The sequence below is a fragment of the Patagioenas fasciata genome, chromosome 19, assembly GCF_037038585.1.
Source record: "Patagioenas fasciata isolate bPatFas1 chromosome 19, bPatFas1.hap1, whole genome shotgun sequence".
NCBI classification, from domain to species: Eukaryota; Metazoa; Chordata; class Aves; order Columbiformes; family Columbidae; genus Patagioenas; species Patagioenas fasciata.
Window position 1 is genome coordinate 10,514,841 of NC_092538.1, and position 18,401 is coordinate 10,533,241.

Genomic DNA, 18,401 nt, shown 5'->3' on the forward strand with positions numbered 1-18,401 from the left:
ACGAGCATCCCTGGGCTGCAGCCACCGCTACAAAACACCCAGGAGTTTCCTTCTACCCTGCTGAGCGTTTGGATGCTCCCCCCTCCAAAGGAAGCCAAGCACTGGAGGTCTACGCTGAGCGTTGCTTATGAATTTGTTCATCAATATTTATCACTGCAGGGAAATTCCCGTCTGCATGCCTCCTCTCGGCTGTGCAGGGGGAAGCACAGAGTTTGCCCAATTTGGAATGGGATGCCCTGGCCTGGGAATAGGTGCTCAGGGTGGTTTTTGGGCAGCAGGGAGCCTGTTCACTGGGCAGGCAGCTCACCGTGGGGCAAATGATGGAATGAATCTGTCTCCTGCGATTTCTGTATGCCTCGAGCGTGGCATTAATCGGCAGCCCCATTAGCCTGACTCGTAATTAAATCCTATTGATTAGCTAAATGTCACTGGCACGGGGAGCAGCTGGCAGCGGCTGGGATGCAGCGGGGCTGTCGCTCTCTGTAGGATTTCGGCGGGGTTGGTGGGGTTAGGGGTAGAGGAAGGGAAAAGATGAAACTCGGGCTCAGCTCTATCACCCATGCCATGATGTGCGGTGCCATAAATTGGTCCCAGTAGGTGGACTGGTTCAAACTGGGACTGCACTGGTTGAAGCCAATGGGAGGTGCTGCCCCCACAAACGAGCCTTGGGATCCTCCTCTGTGTCTTGGCTTTCTTGAAGCAGCTTTAGGCTGAGGGTCCCTTCAAGCAGGGGACACAACAGCCCTGGTCCCTAGTGGGTCCCTGGGAGGGGTGACCTCCCACAGGAGCAGCTTTGGGGAGCAGAGCTGTCAGGGCTGTGCTCATATTAAACTCAGCTGTGTGCCAAATTTGTATCAAGAGACATGGGAGGGAGGTAGATGTGACTTTAGGAGCCATTTCCCAGGCTGCTCTCACTCTGTCTTCCACAGCACATCTGTTAAAAAAGCCTTTAATAGCCTCCTCAGAAGGTAATTTAATTGAACTGAATTGACGGGTGAATTACAGAGCTGCCTGTCTTTCTCCATCTATTTGCAGGGGAATTTGCTTGGTTGCTTCTGATTTCATTTGCCGTGCAGCAACAGGCCGCTGGAGCCTTTGCTTTGCCCGGCTGTGGCGGTTTTTGTGCCCAGTGGGTCCCTTCCAGAGCCGGGGGACAATCCCAGTCCCTGGCTGCCCATCCTGCCCATGGAGCCATGGCCAATGCCACCACCTTCCTCCTGTCCTCTGTACCCACTGCCTCCCTCTCTGGGCCAGGGACATCACTCCGGAGCACGGCAGCTGAAGCCGCTCAGCTTCCATTCGCTGCCGAGATTTTTATACTTTTGGCTCTGCTTTAGAAGCAAAATCCTCTTTGCTGTGCACCATTTGGCCTCCCTTGCCCCGGGGCAGCATGCTTGTCTCCTGACCAAGCCCTGACCAAGGTCAGGAGCAGCTCAGACCCTGGACTGAGTTGTAGAATAAGGGAGGGGGCCAGAGCTGTCCTGAGGGGCTGCCGTGGTGCCATCGGCTCAGCTGAATGTGTTATTTCTTACATGTAAGTAGGGAAGTGATTTGCCCCAGCGTTTCCCTCTCGGATTTGCCCAAGCCCAGGCCTTGCTGTTTGCATTTTCGTGGCACGCAGCCACTCCACCAGCAGCCCAGCCGAGCACTTTCCTGCCAGGTGGATCCCTGGCAGCTGCACATGCTCATTAATCCCGGGCACCGAATTCTCTGCTCGTCACGCAAAGGGAACGATGAATCTTTAGCATCACCCAGCCTGGTTTCTGTGCCTGGGTTGGGTGGGTACCTCTGCAGAGGACCGCTCCTCTGATCCAGGCAGAGCATTGCCTCCAGACAACGGAGAAATAACTCCTGTCAGGCTGGAAATGATCCAAGGACTTTTGTAGTGTAGCCATTATCATTTCCACTTAGGACCGATAAAAATTAGGCTCCGTTTTTCATGCTCCGGTGTTGTTTCCTTTCCCCATGAAGTTTATTCCATGTGGTCTGTGCCGTTACGGCTTTGGGCTGGGTTTGTGCATCACCCTTGGATGATTTTCAGCCCGTTCGTTGTTCAGAAGAAGAGAAGGTTTGTCTTCTCCCTCTGCCCAGAGCAGGATTAACTCAGAGCCTCTCTAACAAACACGATCCATGTCATCTTTTAAGAGCTGTGAGGGTCTAGTAGAAAATCCACCAGGAGTGGCCGCAGCGAGTGTTTCCTTGCGTTTGTGCTCCGTTACCCCCAGATTTCCCTGCAAATGCCACGACAGTCGGCTGGCACAGCCTCCCGCTGACCTGAAAGCTGTTCTGCCTTCAGCTGTGCCTTAATAGCGAGGAGTAGGTAGGTGCTATCGCACCCTCTGGGAGCGCTCAGAAGTAACCACAACAGCAGAGGTGTGTGTTTGCTCATAAGCAATTATTAAATGACAAAGCCCTGTAATTTTAAACCTTGAAAATCACTGTGTAAATCTACTTAACCCCCAAATTAATTGTGATCCGGGTGTCAGAGGCGGCTGCTGGAAGAGCAGGAGGTGCTTTGCGGCCGATGCCAAGTGTGGATGAGCAGCTTTCCCGCAGCTCCTTGTCGGCACAAACCGCAGACGGTGTTTGAACGCTGAGCGTGCTCGGCTTTCGCTGCACAGCCCGGATCCTGCACCAGCCGTATTCTCCTCGGGAAACTGTGCAATGGCTCCATGGACCGATGACATCCCGGGGAAAGGGGCATCAGTTGATGGGCTCCGTGACGCCACCTGCCCAGCATCTTGCCCTTGTCCTAACTCCTGCGTTTTGCTGTTTCCTCCCCAGGGCCTGAAGCCGATGGACCATAACGGTTTGGCCGATCCATACGTCAAATTGCACTTGCTCCCCGGAGCCAGTAAGGTGAGATACCTTTTTGCTTCTCCTTCCCTTCCTGGGGCTGCACCTTTCATTTTGGAATCGGACCAGGGAGCTTCCCTGGGGGAAGCTTTCACCAGGTGATACTGGTTGCTGCAGCTGGATCTCAGGTCCCTGCTGGCTCTCAGGTGAGCAGGAGGGAGTGGTGGTGGGAGGTAAGAATTGGGTAGCAAGTGCTGCCCAGGAACCAGGTGCCAGCCTGGCCCCTCGCCCTTGGAGCAGAGGGTGCGACCACGGCACTCAAGAACCACCAAGTGAAACGATCTGGTGCTATAAACAAACCAGCTCTTTTTTTTTTACCCCTTTCTCTTTTGCATTTAAAACCCCTCAGATCATAATAAAGCAGAGTATAAATTGTATAGGAAGTATTTCCATCTACTTAGGTTCAGCACTTGCTGGAGAGAAAAGTAATTAAAGATATTGATGTGTAGTGAGAGCTTGGTGTAACTGATGGGGATGTTGAATTTAAATGCTAAATGTATGTGTTGCGAATATTAATTGCACTCTTATTTTACGCTAAAGGAAAGACCTTTTTGGGGGAGGTATATTTACTTGTTATGGTTCAGTTGAAATAATTCATAACGTTCAGGGCGGTAGAGGGAGTTTTTAACCACATTTCAGGTTCTGCTGGAAACAGGAAAGCCAGGAGCGCTTTCATCAGCAATATTACCTTTCGTTGCCATGTTTTGCAAGTGCATTGATTAGCATTTCTGCCAGGGGTGATGGAGACCAGAGCGGCAGGAGGGAAGCTCAGAGCCAAGGGTGGTGTAGGAGCTGCAGACTCTACCAGCCCGGAGTAGCCGTGGGGACACCGTCTCCTAGTCCCTGCGTCCCTCTGCCTCTGTGGTTGCTTTGTCTCATTTCCCAACAGTGCTGCCCAAATCTGCTCCGGAGAGGTGAGCAGATCCGGGGTGATTGTGGATGTGCCCTGGGCTGGACGTTTCTGTACAATCATCCCAGCAGCAGGACAGTCCCCAGGTCACCTCGGGTGTTCGTGTCCCAGCCTGGGCTGGATGGCTTTGCAAATCTCTGCCCCTCTGCTCATCGCTGCGGTCGGGGTGGATTTGGGTCAGCCCATCAAGGACTGGCTGTGTTACAGGTTACAGCGCTGAGGCAGAAGGACAACGGCACCGATTATCCTTTTATCCCCAAACTGTGCTTCCTTTTCTGGAAGGTGCCCAGATGATTGCCGTCTCCTTTGCTTTTCCAGGCGAACAAGCTGAGAACCAAAACACTTCGCAACACGCTGAACCCCACCTGGAACGAGACGCTCACCTACTACGGCATCACTGACGAGGACATGATCCGCAAGACCCTGCGGTAGGGCCCGGGGTGGCGAACGGGTGCTGAGACTGGTGCTGGGGGAACGCGTGTCCCCTTCCCTCCCCTTGGGGCCACCTTGGGCATCCTCCCCATCCCAGTGATGATTTCCTGGGGGGTTCACGGGGCCCTCCATGCCCCAGCCCCCCGAATGGTCCTGGCAGCTACTTGTGGCAGAGTTATCGCCCACCAAAGCCTGTAACACCCACGTGCCCTGTGCGCATCCATCACCCCCGCAGTGACTGACGCTGGATTTACGGGAGCCTGGGCTGGAGCAGCCGGTGAGAGCGTGGTCCTGCTTTGTCATTAGCTTCATCACTCACTGGGCTTGGAGGTGGTGTGATTTGGTTTTAACCTCTCCTTGCCCAACACTCAGGCACACGTTAAGGCTTTGTGGTCGCATCTTGCTGAGCAAACCTCCCTGGGAAAGCTCCGGGTCCCTTTTGGGGCTGAGCTTTCTAAGAAAGCTGGAGGCATTGGTGAATAATTGTCAAACTGAATTAAGGGAGTTTGTATGAATGTATTGTATTCTCTCGGTTTGGTTCTGTCTCTGTGTGTTCAGCATCTCCCAGGGGCTGGGTTGCATTGCGTGGGGCTGGAGGTGGGGAGGGACAGTGCCATGGGGCCACACTTTGTGGGGAGCAAACTCCAGTGAATGCAAAGATTTCCATGTCTTGGCCACTGTCGCACATGGGTGAGGGCAGCGAGTGACCCAGCTCCTGTGTGGGGAGGATGTGGGGCAGCCTCGGTCGCTCCATCCCCGCTCTGCTCCGGGACCGCTACGCAGGAGGATTTGCTGTAAAATCTGCTGTCAAACAAAGGAGGATTTTGCATCCTGCTCTGAGGGCTCTGTCAGCTCCGTGGCTGGAATCCAACCCTCCTTATTTGCAGGTACTCTGGGAGTTTATTATTTTCCCCACGATGAGAACACTAAGTTGCCTTGTAAGAGGTGCTGCTCGGAGGTGAATTTGGGCAGAACCTACCTGTTGTCTGCAATGTGCATAGAGATGAGAAATTTAGCACCGTGGATTATTATTTCGCATGGAAAGTATTAGTCATGCTGAAAGTGCTGCAGGCTTGTCGGACTGGAAAGCCTCTGGTTTATTATTATTATTGGTGGATTTTTTTTCTTATTATTTGTTCACTCCGGGCTTTGAAATTTTCAGCCTCTTCAAGCGTGGAAATCGGTTTGTAGAGGGATGTTCGGCTGAGTTGTTTGCAGGAATGTGCCAGGGAGCGGAAGGGCTTGACCCCCCCACCTTTTGGGGGCTCTGGAGGGACTGCCATTCTACTCATTGGGTCTGGCAGCGTTTCAGGTGGGAACACAAACTCGCCCATCACCCAGCGAGTTCCTCTCCTTAAAAAAAGGCTTCTGAGCACCATGGTTCCATTTTATATCTTGCATGGGGCAGCCAGAGCCTAGAATTAAAGTGCTCTTCATTTTCCTTAAGAGCAATTCCCCAGCCCCCTGTTTTCTTTTCTCTGTCTTCATGGTTGAAGATATTGGCAAAGGAGATTTTGTTTATCCTGAGGCGGGTTTAGATGAGATGAGACTTCTCACAAACCAGCCACAAGGTTGAAAAATCCATGTTTTATTTTAATTCCTTGTTTGGATTCTTTTCAAACACTGGCTGTTAAATTGGGTAGAAGGATGCGAGGCTGGGAGATGTCGTGCCTCCTCATTTAGATACCTGGTAAATTGTGTCCTCGCTGCCTGGCCGGGGAGGGACCTTTGGTTCATATTAGGAAGGATGGATGGGCTGGGGACACCTGGCAGCTGGGGCCCACAAGTGACTTTTTATTTTGCTGTGGATTGCGCTGTTTCTCCTCCATAACACCAGTGACAAGCAACCTTTGCCCTCCTGGTGCCGCTTCTTGCAGGAATCATCTCTTGTGATGTGTATTGTCCTGCTGTCGCTTCTTCGCTTCACCCACACATCATCTTGGCAAAACATCTCTTTCTCTACCAGAAAAAACTGACTTCAAAGCTGCGGGGATGCTGGCGTTCCCTGCGCTGATCAGGCGAGGCTCCCGCGAGGCAGCGGCAGGTAGTTGAAAGAGCATCAGTGATGCTCCCCTCGGTCTGGGGGGTGATCATTCCCCGGCTGCTTCCTTGGTGCTGAAATTCATGGAGGGGCAGGGAACACGATTGCAAAGTCTCTTTAATGTAAAAATAATGGCAGAGATCAAAGCCGCCGCCAGCCTTCGCCTCCCCGCTGCCTGGAGAGCGAGTGATGCAGCGGAAAAGCTGGAGAAGGACCTGAAAATCTTCCCAACCCACCTGGGCTCTCGGGCAGGACGTGTCCAGCATGGGTTGGTGCGTCAGCTTTGCATGGGGCATCCGCTGCCTCCTGGAGAGCAGAGTGATGGATCTGAGACCCCCGGCCCCACACTGTACCCCAACAGGCTGCCCCAACCCAGCTGAGCTGGACAGGTGACTTTGCTGTGACAGCCCCAAGCCCCAGGAGCTGTCAGCGTTCACCTCCCCAGGCAGGGCCACCCCGAGGGAGATGCAGAGGTAAAGGCAACCCGGCTAATTGTGCTGGCAAGCAGGATTTTGTTAATGAACCAACCCCCTCAAAAAAACACCGGATACTTCAGATTTCATGAAACACAGCAGGTGGGAGGATCTTGAAAGGTCTCCTCTGTTCATTGAGTTAAATATCTTTGAGTCTAGCCCAAGCCTTAATTGCAATGAAAACACCCACCAGCAAATTCAGAGCTGCTTGGAAGATGCTGGACTCAGAGGGACGGGGTGTCTGGGCTTGGGGACAAGTTCCCTGTCAGCACCAGGGGTGAATTCCACCCTGCAGACCCCGTTCCTGTCCGTGGTTCAAGCACGGCCGTGCTGCTCAGCCATAGTCCCTGGTGGTGGGCAGCCGGGGTGCATGATGGGGGGAGGCAGAGAAATGCTGCAGAGGAAATTGGAATAGGCAGAATACAATCGCCTACATTTAAATAATACGTGTAATATGCAATAAATAGATTGTATTCATAATAAATATCAGAGCTGGCCAGATATTGGATACAATTATTCATACCCAGATATATTGGCGAAGTGATGCATTATTCATATGATGCTTAGCTAGCCCACGAATGCCAGGGATTCTTTGTTTAATCATGTGTTTGACAAACATCATGACTCATTAAATATATTATTCAGAAAATAGTATTTGATCAGGTCTAATAGACGTACCGCAGACACTTAGAGATTTGGGGTCCCAAATCGCTTTACTCCAGCAGCGCTGAACGAGGTTTGCTCTGGAACTGCAGGCGCACTCCTCGCTGCTTCTACCTTGTGCTGTGGTTTCTGTGCTCAGACTTGGAGGCGTTTTGTGATGGAGCCCAGCACTGCATCCTCCTTTTGGTTTTAGGAGAGCCAGACAGTCCCAGGATGCCGCCTTTTCCTATTTTCTCTCCTTGCCAGGTGTTTTCTGCCCTTCAGCCAAGCAGACATCACCTGCGCATCTGCTCCCCATCGAGAGCCTCCCAAGTTGCTATAGGGGCCGTAGGGGATCTTAGATGCAGGAGATGTGTCTTCAGGCTCCACTAGCTATCAAGTGCATGTGTGTTGTGTAAGCGGGTCCTCGCTGACCCCCATTTTCCCTTTTCCATGGTGGGAAAGGGGCCGGAGCAGCGTGTAAGAGCAGAAGCCGTGAGTCAGCAGCGCAGGGCTCGCGGTGACTCAGGGCTGGAACCCGGGAGCCTGGGCTGAGTAGGAGGGGGAATAAGTTTAACGAGCGGTGATTGCTCACTTGCTTCATTTTCTTCCAAGGTGGTTTTCACAGCCCTTAACTGAAAGATCGGGACCCCTCACTGGGAGTTGTCAAATCAAACACTGAGCTCGAGGGATTTGGTTTAATAAAGAGAGACAAGGGAGGGGGAGATGTTGGCGTTAAAGGGCTCGGGGTGGTGGGTGAATGTGGCTGCCAGAGGCATCTCTCGCTGTTTGCCATGGAGCTGATTTTCTAACCCAAGGCATAAAAATTCCATCACATCGATTTGTCATAATAAAATTCAAGCCGGTGTAATTGCATTACACCTGTTTCCAAAGGGAGGGCTGGAGCTGCCGGCTCCTCCGACTCCCGCTCGCTGCCTCCGTGCCAGCCTGCCCACTTACACACCCGTCCCGCTGACAACGACCCGCGGGCAGCCCGCGGGACCGGGAGGGCTGACACGGACCTCTGTGTCTGAACCACCTCTGAGCACCACACACACAGGCACAAAACATGGGGACCCACCTGGGCGGTGACCAGAGATGCTGGAGGGGAGATGGGGCAGAGGATGCGGGGTTGTGCACACCTGGCAAGCGCTGCCTCTTGTCTGGAGCTGCTGCTGCTGCTCCTTTTTTTGGGTTTGTTCTTTAAAAGAAAGAGGCGAGAGGAGGAAAGGAAATAGGAAATATTGCACTTGCATTTCAGATTCTTTTTGAGGATTTTACTGTTGCGGTGGGGTGTTTTTTTCATGGGTATCTATAGTAACGCTGCATCCAGCTATGGTTTTGTGGAAAGCAGCATTCCCGCTTTTCCTGCTTGTATTATTTTTTTCCGAACCCCTTTCCTCTGCCAGTCCCCAGCCCTGATGGTCCTTGTGCCATGCGGATCAGCCATCCCCATGGCTCCCTCACCACCTGCTTGTTCACTTGTGAGCATGAGGGTGGTCAAACATCCGTGGATAAACCACCCACAGATAAACCATCCATGGATAAACCATCCAGGCTGTGCACAGGCCAGAGGCGTGGTGTGCAATTAGTTACTCTGAGGTGGGATTGCAGGACGCTATTTATCCCTAATTACTTTAATTACCCCTCCTGAATAGGTCCTGTTTGTCAAAAGCCTGGCAAGGTGAAGCGCGGCCCCCAGAGGCAGAGGTGCTGCCTGTGAGAAATGGGCACCAAGGGGAGGGGATGGAAGAGAGGGGAAAAAGTCAAGCAGCAAAAGGACCGCAAGCTACTGTAGGAAAATTTAAAAAGAGGGGAAAAAAATGAGAGAATGGAAGGGAAACGCCTTTTCTTGATGGACGGAGAGCCCAGCGTGGCTGCGGTAGGGATGCAGTATACGGGATGCTCCCTTTGGAGGGGGACAAGAGGCTTTGGCTGTCCTTTTGGAGGGGAACAAGGGGCTTTGGCTGTCCCCATCTCCAGGCAGGGCTGCTGTGGGACGGCCGGTCCCTCACCGGGCAGCCAGTGCCCTCCTGGCCCCTCTCTGGGATTTCGGGAGCTGTGAGCAGAGGCTCCCTGCAAGCTCTAACTTCGCTCTTCTGTCGTCTCTCCTGATGCCCAGAGCGGGCTGGGAAGCGGCAGAGAAATGACTCACGAGCTGCCAGCTCAGGAAAAGGCATTTATAGCTCTCGCACGGAGAGCAGCCTTCGCTCGGCATCGCCGTCACTGCCCTCAGCTGCCATCGCAGGGCGCATCCCCGGACCCGGCCCCACGCGGGACCCCGGCCAGGGCTGGGAGAGCTTCACGTGGGCTGGGTCTGCAAATCCCTCCCGGCCTTGTCTGTGTGGTGGGAGGGGAGGTGGCAAACCCCTCGGTGTCCCAGACCAGACAGCCAGGTCCCCAGCGCTGGGGGACACACAGAAAAGTGCCCAGGCCCCTCGGGTGGGTGAGGAGGGAGCCCTGGGGGGAGGCACGTTCCCCCAAGTTGTGCCGTTGGAGACCATGTGTAGGAAGAGCCGCCTCGGCTGGGCAGGATGCAGCTGGGCTGGCAGCAGCTCGGAATAGTTTTGCTTCCGTCACTGATGACTTTGATGTTTTAATGGAAGAGCCATTAGGATGCTTGAGGCCCTGAGTTGCTTTTCCGACAGTGCCCAGGCTGGTGAGTGCGCTGGACGCAGACACTGCAGCACCGCGCTGCTGCTCGCGGTTCACGAGCATCTTCCCGGAGGGGGCCTGGTCCCCAGGGGCGTGACAGCTACCCCAGCCAGGATGGGGTATGAGCAGGAGAGGTGGCTGGGGGGCCTCGAGGTGTCCCCTTGCTCTGGGGACCTGCAGTGTGACAGGTCCCTCATGTCCTTCATTCCATCACCTCCCCTCTCCGCAGCAGCTCCGCTCACCCCGTGCTTTTTGCAGGATCTCGGTCTGCGACGAGGACAAGTTCCGCCACAACGAGTTCATCGGGGAGACGCGGATCCCGCTGAAGAAGCTGAAGCCCAACCAGACCAAAAACTTCAACATCTGCCTGGAGAAGCAGCTGCCGGTGAGTGGGGGGGTTCTGAGCAGCATCCCCTGCCGTGGGCCCATGGACGCGGCAGCTTCTCCCTGCAGCACATGGGAACGTGGGGTGGTTTGACCCCTCAGACGTGATTGGGGATGGGGAGAGCATCCACAACTGGGGCTGTGTCCCTGAGCAGCTCCCAGACTGGGTGCATTCCCTCCCCCAGATAGATAAAACAGAAGACAAGTCGCTGGAGGAGCGTGGCCGGATCCTCATCTCCCTCAAGTACAGCTCGCAGAAGCAGGGGCTGCTGGTGGGCATCATCCGCTGCGCCCACCTGGCCGCCATGGACGCCAACGGCTACTCCGACCCCTACGTCAAAACGTGAGTGCTGCTCCGCGCCGGCCCTCGTGCTGCCCCACTCGCCTCTCCCCGCAGTGGAAATTAATTGATCTCGTTAGGAGATGCAAATGAGGGCGCCACGGCAGCAGCTTGCGTTCGCCTGCAAGGATGTTATTCCCTGGTGATTATGTTACAGCACTTCAAAGTAAGGCGGGTGCAGCATCTGTCCCGTGACGTGTGGCCATGCTGGCACAGCCCATTGTCCCTGCCGGTTCGGCAGCGGCTGGGTGACCGTGGTGACCCGCTGCTGGGCTCAGCACCACCCACGGCCACCACCCTGCCCTGGGAGAGGGTCTGTGTCAGGGACATGGCCCCGGGTCAGAATTCGTGGTGTGAAGCAGATGGGTACAGGTGCGTTTTGCTGGTGGCGACCCAGCGGTTGGTGGGTCTCATTTGGCAGTGCGGGGACAGGGATGCCCCGAGCAGGATGGTGCCTGTGCCCAGCGGTCCTGTCAGCACCTGTGGGAGCCTTCGCTTTCCTTCCCCGTGATACCCCTGGACTTTTCACTCTCAAACCCAGCGCTAACCCTGCAGCATGCAGGTGGCTGCTGGGTCAGGTCTGGTCCTCCTGGCTGGTGGCACTGGGGTACAGGCACCCCCTGCCGGGGACGGGCAATTAATTGCTCCTTTCCCCAGGTCCTGAGGGAGAAGAGGCTCCCAGCCCAGCGTCGGGGCCACCACCCGCACTTTGGAAAGGCTCTAATTACAACATGCGTGTAATTAGGCCAGACAGCAGTTTAATTGCAACCCATGGCTCTGGTGGCTCGGGGGCCTGGTTAACAGAGCTGAGGGCACATCTGCAGGTCCCGCTGACGCTCTCCAGTGTAAATGACTGGGAGCACCTTCCTTATTTAGAGAAGAAAATAAAAAAGCCATTAAAATCACTGTAATGGGCCGCTGTGACGTGACCTCAGCCAAGTGATCCAGGGCAGCTGGTGGCACCCAAGGGCTGTTTGGGGTTGTAGGTGATGGTTTGCTGGCGCTGGGCCCTGTATCGCTGCAGCTCTTGCTGTGGTTTTTGGGGGGACAGCATTTTTCACTTGCTCTCTGCAGAGCAGGGGACATGGCGAGGAAGGGCTGGCAGACCCGCACCCCACACACCCCGCGTCCCTGGCCCCAGTGCGCTGGCACTTTCAGGGTGTTATTTGTTTTAAGGCAGATCTACCGGGATAAACTGCGCCTGGGAGGCCAGAAATGGAGTTTATCAGCAGCACAATTTCACCTTCCTAGTTAATCGTTCTTTTGGAGTGGAGGTGTTTGCATAAAAAGCCACTCTCTGCTTTTTTTAAATGCTCATGGGAGGCTCAGTCCCCAGGTAACATAGTTCCCTTTGCTGTGCACAGTCATTTTGTAGGTGCCTTTGTGCTCTCTGCAGTAAATTGTATCTGCGGGGCTTGAATCAGAGCAGATAGACAAGTGATGCTTCTTGCGGTACAAGCCCTAATTTTTTAATTATGAGCAGGATCTGGAAAGTGTAACAAAGAAGCAGAACTGATGTTTAAAGGAGCAGCACCGAGATGAAATGATGACGACTTTGACTTTGGCCTGGCCCAGATTTCGGGTGCTCTCTCTGCTCACAGGCACTTTAACCTCGTTTGCTTTCCAGCCCTGCTGCTGCAGAACATGGGTAGGAAACAGCCATGCACGGAGCTGTGGCCACTGCCCTTGTTCCTGCTCCCCCTCACACACCTGCCTGCGGTTTCTGTCTCCTGGCAAAGCTCTGGATGAGCAAACTGGTCCCAGTCTTGGGCGGACAGGGTTCGATTTCGGGAGCTGGGCGCATGTGTGCGGTGCCAGTGTCCCCTAGGGACTGGAGCTGGGATAATCCGCGCTCTCTGCTGGCAGCCGGCGACTCAGCTGGTGCCAATGCTGGGAAATGCGTTTTGGCAGGGGAGGGGAGCTGCAGGTCGGGGGCTCAGCACCCATCTCACCCCAGCTCAGGAGCTGGTCCTGCAGGTGCCCCCGCCCACACTGGGGTGCAAGGGGATCCCAGACAACGGGACGTGCGTGTGAACCTGCTGCGTTGGTTTCATTGCAGTTACTTGAAACCAGACGAGGACAAGAAATCAAAGCATAAGACAGCGGTAAAGAAGAAGACGCTGAACCCCGAGTTCAATGAGGTGGGTTTTTGCTGGTTGTGGTTCTTGCCGAGGGTCTTTTCTCAGTCCTCAGGCTTAGAAGGAGGAAAATAAAAACCCAACCTCAATCATTAGGTGAGGGATGGAGGTTGAGTTCCCTGGGGGTGGCAGAGGGCAGCAGCCCGAGGAGGAGGACGGACACCCCAGCCTCACCAGAACCCAGCACAGGTTTGTCCTGACTCTCTCTCTGCTCCCAACAGGAGTTTTGCTATGAGATCAAGCATGGTGACCTGGCAAAAAAGACCTTGGAAGTCACAGTGTGGGACTACGATATCGGGAAATCCAACGATTTCATAGGTGAGTGGGGCACTCCAGGAGGTCTCCTTGGCCTCTTTTTTTGTTTTATCTTCACCTTCTGTGCCTCTTCTTTTTTCATCTGCTGCTCTTCTGCACTTCTTTGTCCTCCCAGCTTTGTCCCCCCCATTCCTTCTTGCTGGGTTTCTGTTCTGCTTTTATCCCTCTCCTGGTCTCCCTCTTCCCTTCTGTCTTCAGATCTCTTATTCTGCATAAAAACCAGGTTTACTGGGGAGGTTTCATTTATCTCTGTTGGATGTCTATGCTTGTTGTGATTTTGTTACTGGTCACTGTGATTTATTGCCAACAAGTGCCTGGTGTCTCTGACAACCGCTGCGATCGCAATGAGCATCCAGCCCCTGGCACAAGAACAAGCTGCCCAGGGCAGATCCCAGACCGCAGCCAGGAGGGGCTGGGAAAACCGGGCTGTGATCGCCCGTGTGCCACATCAGGCCATGGCAACAGATGTGACAGAGGCTGCATGGTGTGGCTCCCTCCAGCATCCCCCAGCTTCCCCTGCAGGGCTGACGTTCACCCCCACCTCACCCTCTCTCTGTCCTCTCTCCAGGTGGAGTTGTGTTAGGAATCAACGCCAAGGGCGAGCGGCTGAAGCACTGGTTTGACTGCCTGAAAAACAAGGACAAGAAAATCGAGCGCTGGCACACGCTAACGAACGAGCTGCCGGGGGCCGTGCTGAGCGACTGAGCCCCGCGGGGCTGCTCCCTCGGGCACCGCTCTGCCGCCCGCGGCCTTTGGACTCCTCTCGGCTCCGGCTTTGGGTGCGGGGGCTCGCGGTGCCGGCGGCGGGGACACCCTGCCAGGGAACGCGGCAGCGGCCGTTTGCTCTGCTCGGCAGGTCTCGGCCCCCTAGGCTTTTCCAAAACGCCTCTTTGCACCCTGACGCACTCACGCACGCACTCACGAGCGTGCACACACACACACACACACGCGCGCGCGTGTGCTCACGCACACGGACACCACACGCCTGCATGCACTGCGGCTCCGGCTCCTCTCCCGACTCTTTGCTCTACTGAATTACCTTCTCGCTGCCTTGCAATTCAGTGACAAAAATGAATGCGTCCGCCTCCGTTTGCGTATCTAATATGAGCAAAAGGCGTCACTAAACCCGGAACTATTTTCTCAAGGCGATTGTATCATATTTCTGGTGGTTTGTCAGTCTCTGTGGTTTTGGGCCTAAACAGTCTTTTATGCATTTAAAGCTCCTCCGTCGGAATGATTGTGTCCCCTGATCACCTCGGAAGGCTGTTTGCTTTTCTTCCAGGGATGTTGTGCTCGTCCTCTCCGATAGCCCGTGTGACTTTGGCCAGCAAGCTGGCAGGGCTCTGCAGACCACGGCTTCCTTCTCATGGTCCCCATGTGCAGAAGTCTGGGACAAAACAAAAAGCTGAGCGAAGTCACTGACCAAGCAGCGAAGCCTCACGCTGCCCTCACATCAACTGCTCTCCCAGTAAAACCAGGCTTCGGCACAGGTATTTTTCCAGCAAAGCTGACTTTAAGGGTAAATTTTTGTAGCACTTTTCCTTTATTCATCCTTTTCCAATTCACGCCATTACCTAAAATCCTGCATTGGGGCCAGACTGGCATCGCACTTGCGGATGCTCAGCTGCAGCGTGGCCGTCGGGTTGGTCCATTTTCTGCCTCAAACAGCATCCAAAACAAATTTTTGTGTACAGCACAGTAATACTATAATAATATAATATAATTATAATAATTTGCATTCTCATCCTCCATGACCCATCACGGTTGGTTTCTGCATCCTCATCCCACTGGGCGCCAGCTCTTCTGCAAACACGACGTAGTCGGCAAGAGCCGATGCCCAGTGGGATGAGCTGAAATACCTGTTAACTGCTACATCTTGCCAGAAATTTATGAAGCCTTTAAACCACGTTTTCTTAGGAAGAGCTGCTGTTCGGTCTGAATTACCTCCAGCTTCTGAGCCCTGTAACTCTGTGTGTGTGTGTGTGTGTGTTGCCGACTTCTGGTTTGGTTTTGGGTTTTTTTTTTGGAAAGCAATTGGGTCTCTGGAAACCTACGTTTACTTTTTGAAGTGACGATCGTGTTACACCTTGTTTGATATGGGGAGGGGGGGAAATAAAACAACGTTCATAGGGTCTTTTTTAATAACTTGGTATTTGTAATGCATTCTACAGATATGCATGGATTTTATTTGAATGCCGGCAGCGTGTCATGTAGGATGTTCCTGATAATTTTCTCTCTCTTGTCACTGGTCCAGCACCTTAAAACCTGGTTTAGGTCTGAGCTTCCAGGAGAGCTATGGGAGCGCCGGGTCTCCTGTGCCTCCCTTTTCTTGCAAAGTTACTTTCAATCCATCACTTGTTTCAGCACATTTTGCCATAAAACTGGTTTATGCCTGAGGAGTAGGACATTGTTTGTGTGGGGGGTTCCTTCACTTTGTATCCCAGTCTTTTCTAAGCAGATGGTCCGTCTGTCCATCCGTCCCAGCTGCATGCAGAGTGGTGGCCTCGTGAAATGTTTGATACCGATGTTTTGCTACCATGTGAAGGCTGCAGAAACTGCCCTTACCTGCATCCTAAAAGACTTTTTGTATTTCAGTATTATCTGTGTACTTTTTGTCAGATTTGTTAATATTTATAATGAGAACCCCAAATAAAAAGGGGGACAAAAAACCAAAAAGTGCATTTTTTTGATCTCCTTGCGTCTCAAGCAGAGCAGCGAGTGACCCAGAGACACGAGATGAAGAGCTGGGTCCGGGCGCTGGTTTGGGAAGTGGGGTTTAAACCGGAGCACTGGGTGCTGCTCGGCTCTGTTCTCCACTTCAAAATCTCCTGCTGCAAAATAAAACAGAATCACCAAAACCAAAAAAACCCATAACTGCAGGGGCTCCATGTCTCCCCGTTTCTCTGGGGAGCCGCTCTGCCTCCGTGGGGGCTGGGAGGGAGACTATTCAAGGCAGGACTGAAAAATAAAATATAAAATAATCTGTTTTTTCCTGAAGTTTCCATTAATGTTGCCTCACTCAAGGCTCCGGTGGGTGGGTCAGCAACACCTCTACCTGGATTTTTGACATCTCGGACACTCTGAGCATCCTCCCCATGGCAAAGGGGCAGAGACCTCCCTGTGCTGTGCGCTGAGCCGAGGTGCCCCCGCGGCTGCTCCAGCTCTGCTGGTTAATGTATATTTTTTCAATCATTTTGGACTGATTGAATGGGCATTTTCAGAGGTTCACGCTCAGTGGGAGCAGCTGGGCTGCTCACTGGTGCCGAAGGTGATTCCCCCTCCCCGGGGAGCCCCGATGGTGGTAATTCACTTCGTTAGCACCGCTTGGCTGCACTGAAATTAAAACCCTGCCGCTGGTCCCCACCTGCGGGACACCTGCAGCTTCAGGGTGCAGCAGCACATGAAGATGGGCCGGGCAGATGTTGCACTTCCCTGCCCTTGGCCCAAATGTCTGCAAATATGGCCCAAACTGAGCTTCCCTCATAGACAGATATATAGATACAGACACACTTTACACACACACATTATGTGTGTGTGTGTGTGTGTGTGTGTGTGTGTGTGTGTGTGTGTGTATATATGTATATATTTATACATATATATACACACACACATATATATAGATATATATATATACACACACACACATATATACACACACACGTATACATACATATATACATATATATAAGCACACATATATACACATACACACATATATACACACACACATATACATACATATACATATATGTATATATATGTGTATATATGTATATATGTGTAGATATATATACACACACACGTATACATATGTGTGTGTGTATATATATATATACACACACACACACACACACACACACACAGGTGTACGTGTATATGTGTCTGTATATATATATATAGGTGTATATATAAATATATATATACACATATACAGGTGCGCGCACGCGTGTGTGTGTATATATATATGCGCGTGTGTGTATATATATACACACATACACACACATATATATATTTTATATATAAATATATATATATATAGAGAGAGAGAGGGAGAGGTGTGGGTGTGGGTGTGTATATATAGGTGTGCATATATACAGGTGTGTGTGTATGTATGCATATATACACACACCCCCCCCCCCCCCCCCCCGTGTATACACACACACACACACACACACACACACACACACACACACACATCTATATCTATATATCTATCTATCTATATCTCCCTACAGCGACACACACTATAGGTAGCTGGATACTCACACATATATGTGCATAGGCGCACATGTATGTGTGACAAGTTAATTAATTATATGCGGGCGTCTGTATATTTTCAAACATTAAAGGCAGGGTATCTCTGTACCATTTGGACCCATTGACAAGGTGTGGGAGCCAGACAAGCATCATGAATAGATATGCATTTATAAGTATATAAATGCAATTCTTGCATTATATTTATATGATCTCTATATTTGTTGTAGTTGAGCAGGCAGTTACACTCCACTCACAGCCATTCACTCACCAGTCCCCAAGCCCCTCACCAGCTACAAGGAGACAATTAATTCTATCCCAGCCAAAACCAGGACAGTATTATATATATGTATAAATATTTTATATAATTTATATATGTATGTGTATAAAATATTTACGCAGGCTATATTATATAATCTAGAAATACATGTTAAATATATACTATAATATATGCTGTATATATACACGTGCTGTAGATGTAACTCTACACACACACGTATATGTATAGCTATACATTCACTTTTATATCTTACAGTATTACAATAAATAAAATTAATTAGCATATCTGTTCATATATGTAAAATAAAAATTTTAAGTATCACCTTTATAAATATATATACGCAGGTATTTCTAGATACATGCCCTCATATGCTATATATTTATGCGTGTATATACAAATACACACACAGTCTATATGATTGTTATTATATATAAAAATACAATCACATGTATATAAATGTTTGTATTAATAAGTGTATACTACATACAACTTAAAATATGCATATATCAAATATGATATATATATATGAATGTATACATTATAGAGCAAGGTCCAGATATAGGTAGCTACAATTAAATGCACACACATGGGTGTGTATAGTAACTCTTTTATACTATAATATATAATATTTCTATATGGTTTATATAGTACAAGAATGTCTTTATGTAATTTAATGTGCAT

The 18,401-nt window shown here is 51.5% G+C and overlaps 1 protein-coding gene across 2 annotated transcripts in view; it reads left to right on the forward strand.

The window, feature by feature from the left end:
• Window positions 1-15,862, forward strand: part of DOC2B (double C2 domain beta) — a 30,303-nt gene extending 14,441 nt beyond the window's left edge. For both annotated transcript variants that reach the window (XM_065853190.2, XM_071816847.1), the window contains 7 exons: window positions 2,785-2,859; window positions 4,085-4,194; window positions 10,268-10,394; window positions 10,579-10,736; window positions 12,793-12,874; window positions 13,093-13,189; window positions 13,755-15,862. In XM_065853190.2, the coding sequence (XP_065709262.1) occupies window positions 2,785-2,859; window positions 4,085-4,194; window positions 10,268-10,394; window positions 10,579-10,736; window positions 12,793-12,874; window positions 13,093-13,189; window positions 13,755-13,891 (786 nt within the window). In that variant the 3' untranslated portion in view covers window positions 13,892-15,862. The remainder of the gene's footprint in view (window positions 1-2,784; window positions 2,860-4,084; window positions 4,195-10,267; window positions 10,395-10,578; window positions 10,737-12,792; window positions 12,875-13,092; window positions 13,190-13,754) is intronic.
• The last annotated feature ends 2,539 nt before the right edge of the window (window positions 15,863-18,401 follow it).